The sequence below is a fragment of the Planococcus citri genome, chromosome 2, assembly GCF_950023065.1.
Source record: "Planococcus citri chromosome 2, ihPlaCitr1.1, whole genome shotgun sequence".
NCBI classification, from domain to species: Eukaryota; Metazoa; Arthropoda; class Insecta; order Hemiptera; family Pseudococcidae; genus Planococcus; species Planococcus citri.
The window spans coordinates 64,365,330-64,372,104 of NC_088678.1; the positions used below are offsets into that span (position 1 = coordinate 64,365,330).

The 6,775-nt window shown below is 34.5% G+C and overlaps 1 protein-coding gene across 2 annotated transcripts; it reads left to right on the forward strand.

Annotated features, from left to right (window-relative positions):
* The first annotated feature begins 2,978 nt into the window (after window positions 1-2,978).
* LOC135837020 (putative serine protease K12H4.7) lies at window positions 2,979-6,238 on the forward strand. 2 transcript variants are annotated; one of them, XM_065352142.1, is made up of 9 exons: window positions 2,979-3,310; window positions 3,545-3,723; window positions 3,814-4,049; window positions 4,399-4,540; window positions 4,623-4,770; window positions 4,902-5,025; window positions 5,118-5,256; window positions 5,337-5,512; window positions 5,594-6,238. In XM_065352142.1, exons 1-9 carry the CDS (start codon window positions 3,092-3,094, stop codon window positions 5,701-5,703), a joined length of 1,473 nt encoding a protein of 490 aa, XP_065208214.1. In that variant the 5' UTR covers window positions 2,979-3,091; the 3' UTR covers window positions 5,704-6,238. The 2 variants fall into 2 exon arrangements, with proteins under 2 accessions (XP_065208214.1, XP_065208215.1); XM_065352143.1 differs by having other exon boundaries at window positions 4,902-5,010.
* Window positions 6,239-6,775: the final 537 nt, after the last annotated feature.

Consider the following 6,775-nt stretch of genomic DNA (forward strand, 5'->3'; position numbering starts at 1 on the left):
GGCCAAGTTGATTTTCACGTCTTCTGGAGAAATTTAAAATCGCGCTGGAGGCTCCAGAATGGCTCCAAAAGATGAAATTCGGATTCAGTAGGTTGGTTTTAGCCCACAAACATGCAATATTTGTTCAAATTTCAAAAGGTTTCTTGTGAAGAGCAAATTTTTGATTTTTTTCAGTAAAAATTCTCATCTAAAAAAGGATTTTTTTTTTGAATAAAAAATATTGTCAAGTAAATTTGCACTAATTTTTATGAAAATACTAATTGATATACTCGTAGAATGGCGACGCCTCAAAAATAAACCATTCAACGAAGTTGAGCTTCCTATTAAGAATACTTCCTTGAAAATATACAACATATGAAATTACCCCATTTCACTGGTAGAAAAGTTGAAGCCCAACAAATTTTATTTTCTTCCACTTTTTTCACAGGGCCCTTGATTTTCCCCAAAAATCTATCCTCTACGATGAAAAAATGTGATTCAATTTGTACCTTTACCATAAAATTCCTCAACTGCGCAGCCTGATTAAGTAAGTAGGTAGTTATTTTCTAAGAGGTTTCGCTCAGAAATATTCACACTAGAAGCAGCAAACAACAAAAAACAATCTTCTTGGAGGATTTTTACTGTGCAGCCTCAATGAAAAATGTTTTTATGTTCCGGTGCTCAGTGCTTCTTATACGAAGGATAAAAGCTGTTCACTCCTCCATAAGCTAGAAAATCGAAATTGAGAAAATCAAGGTTGAAAGCTTAGTACCTATATGTACTTATTTGGAATATGTACTTTCAAAATAAACGTCACTATACTGCTTTTTCCTAAAATTTGATTTCAGTGCTTGAAAATTAAAAAGTTCAATTTTCAAATTGAATGAAAACAAACAATTTTTGCCAAGATTATTTTTAATTGTCTCTGAAATCAATACATATAATATTGAAAACTTGGGAAGGGGATGGGTCCCATAGAATCGAAGGGAATAAGGTGAAGAATTCAAATAGAAGAAGTCTCTTTTCTTGTCCGACCTAGATTCTAGGTCGGACAAGAAAAGAGACTTCTTCTATTTGAATTATCGCATAAAAATAATTAATCATAACATAGCTCTCGACAAAATTATCGAGCGGATGACCTATTGAGAGCTAACTATTGTACTCGTAATGTGGCAAAATACGAGTCAAATTAATTATTAGTCGTGATTTGGATACACCCGAATTTTTCGAAATTAGGCTGACTCTTTTTCCTACCTTTTTTTTTGCGCATTAGTAAATATGTAGTACCTATCGAGAAAATTCCACACGCTTATCTGCGGATATCCTGAGTAAATACTTTTTTTTATAAGAATAAGCAACTTCCAGGAAGACTGACTGATTTTTACAAAAGTAACATCCGTTAGCCAAATTATAATAAATCATGGAAATACGTAGCAACGAAGGTACGGCGGATATATGTATTTTTGAAATTTGCGTCAAAAATACCCAAAAATGAAACGATTACTTATCTACCGGAAACATTCGCTGATATCAGCAAAATTAGCATCCGCTCAGAGATAATTAATATGCGATTTACATAAAATGTAGGATATCCTTCGTTATTTTAAAAGCTCTCAAAAATGTGTAATTCAAGATTTTAAAAAATCGACTAATGAGTGCTTTTCTACGAAATTTTTTCAAAATTCCGGAAAAAGGAGAAATTAATTTGATAATTTGAAACCTGATTGGAAAAATGCAAGACTTTTGGATAAAATTGTTGAAAAGTAGGACTTGAGCAGGACTATAGCTGCAGTACTAGTAGAACTGTTAAACATCTTGTTTTCACGCTTAAACGATGCAACATTGCTCACAGATCGTTTGAAAGAATGGTATCAAAAGTAATTTTCACTGCAGAATTCCAATTTTGGGTCAATTTCGGTGTTCAGACACACACGGGGCGGATATTTTCAGGCTAAAATTCAACGGAAATGGGATGAAAGTCGGGTATGGTATCGAAATCAAGGTAAGTACATATATATTTTGCGGTGAAAATTACGATTTTAATGTACTGTAAATTTAGTTATCCAACCCTCAGGAACTGCAAAGGGGGGAAGGGGGTGGACCAAAATTCAAATCTGTGGAAAAATTTCAAACACAAAATTCTAAATCGCAGCAGTCGGAGTCTTCACGTAGAGGTCTATCGATCGTACACCTCCCCTCCGCCAAATCTTTTACATGACTTTTTCCTCAAGAGAGGAGTTCTTCTAGTTGATTTTCGGTTTTATCAACATTCTCTCTTTTTAAGCTTGAACGATTCCACCTAAGAAAAAAGTTTAAAGTACAAAAACAATGTTCTACCCATGTGAAATTGTGAAATTTGAAACATTTTTTGTTAATAAGTTGAATGCGTGAAACGTTCCTCATCTAAAAAACGATCAATTTTGAAAAATTTCTCATTTTTAAAATCATTATCGCTCTTGAACGCTCTATAACGTCGAGTTTCGCTGTGCTTAAAAGCAGCAGCTGAGGATCGGCAGAGTGGTAGTTTTCAATACAGGGGTAGGACCGGTTCCAACCTTCTGTTTTTTTCAGTACATTTTTATCATGATACTCTTGGACTACATTTTCGGTTCCCAACAAGGGAATCAAGGAAAATTTTGACTGCCTAAATTTTTCTAACTTTTAAACTGAAAAGGTACCACCGTTGCGATCGTTTGTGAGATGTTGTGTGATATATTTCCAGTCATTGCTTTTATGAAATTCAAATTCACTACAAAGTTGGAGCATTCTGATAGGTACCTCTACCTACCTACTACCTACTCGTACTATAAAACGCCGCAACACAAAGGTTTAAAAAAGTGACTCATCTAAATCTTTCCCTTTACCCTTCGAGTAGACGGTACCCAATCGCTAATCAAAATCATCAGTTGGTCGCTAATCGAAAGTTACAATCTGTAATCACTGTTACCCGGCGGAAGTAAAACCGCGCACGGGATGATATAAATAGCACGGATCATGTACGACAATGCACAGTTGACCTATCCTAATTCAAACAAATCAAACTTAGAGTTAGTTTCGGTTGAATTTCCATTTCGAGTGTGATCTCTCTGTTTTTTGATCATCAAACAATAATATGGTCTTCTTGAAAACAGTTGGTTCAATAACATGGATACTTTTCGTTTTGAATTTTACCTTCTCCTCCGCCTTTTTTCGTCTTGAAGAGTTCTACCGCCAGCGTTGGCTTGAAGAACACATTTCAAAAGACGATCTCAGCTATGGTTCATCAGAAGACCGGTACTTTGTGCAGCGGCTGGATCATTTCGACCCATTCAACGAAAAAACCTGGTTACAAGTGAGTCATTCGATTGATACTTCTACGTAATAACCAGAAAATAACCTAACTTTTGAGCAGCATGTTTTATCTAAAATTCAAGTCACCAGTTTATGTAGGTATTCTGAAATCCATTTTAATAACAGAGATAGCAAATAAAAATCAATTACACAATTCCACACAAAAAATCATCAAAAGTAGACGCGAATTTCTCAACTAATGACTTTACTAATACATTTTCTAACATCTGTTTAGCGGTACTGGGTTAATTCAACGTTTCATAAGAAAGGTGGGCCAGCTTTTTTGTTGATAAATGGTGAATCGCAAGCTGCAGAAAAGTTCAACAAGTATCAATGGAAAAAATACGCGCAAAAGTTCAACGCAACCTTTTTCTCTTTGGAGCATCGATTCTATGGCCGAAGCGTACCAAATAAGTACCTAATCAAAATATGTATTCGTCCTTCCATCAACTGAATAATCTTCACTTCATTGAGAATGCCTAACGTTTCGTTTCCCATTTTCAGCGATACTAGCACACAGAATCTGGTTTATCTGAAAAGCCAACAGGCTCTAGCAGATATCGCAAATTTCATTGGTGGAGTAGCTAATCAATATAATATACCCAATGATACTAAATGGATCGTGTTGGGGTGTTCGTATGCAGGAAGCTTGGCTGCGTGGGTTCGTCTCAAGTATCCTCATCTCGTACACGGAGCAGTTTCTTCAAGCGCCCCACTTCTAGCCAAGGAGAATTTTCTAGGTATTTTTCAAGCAATATTTTGCAAAATGCACGCGTACTGCCCCTTCTTATTTCAAATTCTCAAAAAAAAAACGATTAAGAGTTCTAAGGCAATTTATGGGTATGCTCAAGGAGTTGTGAGAAAATCATTACAACGAGGTACTGCATAGGTTAACCTCGCCTAAGTACTCGAAATAATGTTTTTAAAAAGAACAAAGCAAAAGGAAAAAGAACAAAGAAAAAGGAAAAAAATGAAAATTACAGAAAAAAACACCGAAAATTGCCACTGAATAGGGTTATCAGCTTAAAAAATGATACCTATCGTCTTAGTACCTACTGATTTCGTCTCATTTTTTTTTTTTTTTTTTAGAATACTACAAAGTTGTTAGAGAATCACTGGACTCTATTTCTATTAAACCAAACTGTTCTGGCAAAGTAGCTGAGGCAAATGAGGAACTTGGCCGTTTAATCCAAAGTGACGAAGGTAGAGGACAGGTTAAAGAACAATTCCGGTGAGATATGGCATTTAAAAATGATCAGATTGAAAGCCATGTCGAAAATAACCAACCGCTGATTTATTCATATTTGTTTCAGTCTATGCTTCCAAGTGGACAACAACATGGAAAGTATATCAACATTGTTTAGCGGACCGCTCAATCTATTAGCTTACGCTGTTCAGTATGGTTACAAACGGGATATTGAAAGTTTTTGCAACATTATGACATCTTCTAATGCTTCAGCGGTTTGTATGTACTTATATTGTATGTAAGTCTGATACCAGGCTTGTTGCAGTATCAACGTCTTAAAATTTTTAAAGCAATTTACTTGGATAATTTCTTCATCAGTAATAAATTTTTTGAATTCTTTCATCAGCTGGAATTGTACGCTAAAGCCATGCGATCACAGTTAGAAAAGAAGCATACCAATTGTTGGAATAATCGCTACAGTGATGGTATCAAGAACTTGAAGTCTACAAATAAAGGTCCTGAGGATTTCTGTTGGTGTCTTCTAATCAAGCTAATAAAATACATATTATAATATGTCACGTCTGCGTAGTCATTCTAACTATGGTTCAATTTTTGATTTCAGTGAGACAATGGACGTATCAACTTTGTACCGAATTCGGTTGGTATCAGACTTCAAATACTCGTAAGTCCTCGGATTCAACGGGAGCTTACATTCCTGTAGAATACTTCATCAAAAAATGCGAAGATATATTCGGTCCAAAGTGAGTAGTTTTTTTCTGCTTGTTCTCCTTTTGTACCTATCAGTTGATACGTAGGTATACTATCGCATGAATGTTCACAGGTTCAATGGTTTGCTATTGAATAGAACGGTTTATGAGACCAATAATTTGTACGGAGGATTGAAAATTAACGTTGGAAACATCGTATTCACTCACGGATCAATTGACCCTTGGCATTCTATTGGCATCACTCCCGCTATTCCACATGCACCTAACCAGACAATAATCTACATCCAAGGTATATTCCTACTTACACACATCTCATTTTATAATCTATCTTGTTTTCATAAATCGATGTCTGATTACGTTCTGTTTTTAGGAGCCAGTCACTGTGAGGACATATCTGTACCCAAAAATAATACTAATCCTGATGTGAAAAAAGCTCAAGAAGAAATCGCAAACACATTACAATCTTGGTTACAAAATTAGTAAACCAAAAAATAAGAAATTCGAAGCCTAACTCTAAAGCGGGAATCATTCCGAGTTTCCCTTCCATTTTTCTTCTATAATGATGGATTCCAACGATAACCCAAATTAATTAATAGGTATAGATAAAGCTGCATTCACATACTTTTTTTTTGAATAATATACTTGTACGTACATAATAAATAATTCATAATTCATGAGAATTGACCGATAATTAGAAAATATCAAACCGACTAAATTAGAGCGGAATGAGTTTTGACTGACTCATATTTTGTGGCTGCATACATTTAATAGTACATACCTATATTTGTATGCCTACCAGCTATCCTAGACAAAATATCTTCAAAACATAAAAGTCCTTTCAAGTTTTGCTGTTCATCTTGGCTTTAATATATTTTCTAAATGTTAGCTTATTTATTCCTAGATTATGATTAAGTACACAAATTATTTAATATTCCTCAATATTTTAAACTCAAACATACCTTATTACTTAGCTTTGTTAATCGCGTAATTCAGTAAATATATAATATTAAGAGCATTTTAAAACAGCTAGTTTTTTCTTAATGAATACGAGTTCAGCTTCCGTTAACTTCGAATTTCTTAGATTCATGATGAAATATTATACATATATCTCATTCATATCGATATCTCCCATTCAACACCGCAATGCATGACATGGATGAATGACTGGAAAACGTTCATAGACTAAAGGTATTCTCTCTTTCAATTAGGCCGTCGAGAGTCAGAAGGGGCACATCGCAAACGTGATTTTTGCTTTAGTTTTTTTTAAATGAAAATTCGACCCATCACACAAACACCACTCGAGGCATAAGTATTAGAAAAAAATCAAGAGATACGAAAGTTACGAGTTGAAAAGTCACTCTTTTTAAAAATCAAAAAATTTGTGTTTTGCAACAATTTGAAATTTTGAATTTGATGAAAATCCATTCTTAAGATGACATAATGAAAAATTTTTGCATTCTAATAATAGTTCGTGGTGTTGAAATTTTCTTCTTTTTGCTTCAGATTTAGGCTCATTTCTCTCCCTTTCTCTATATATTTTTTCAAAGGCCAT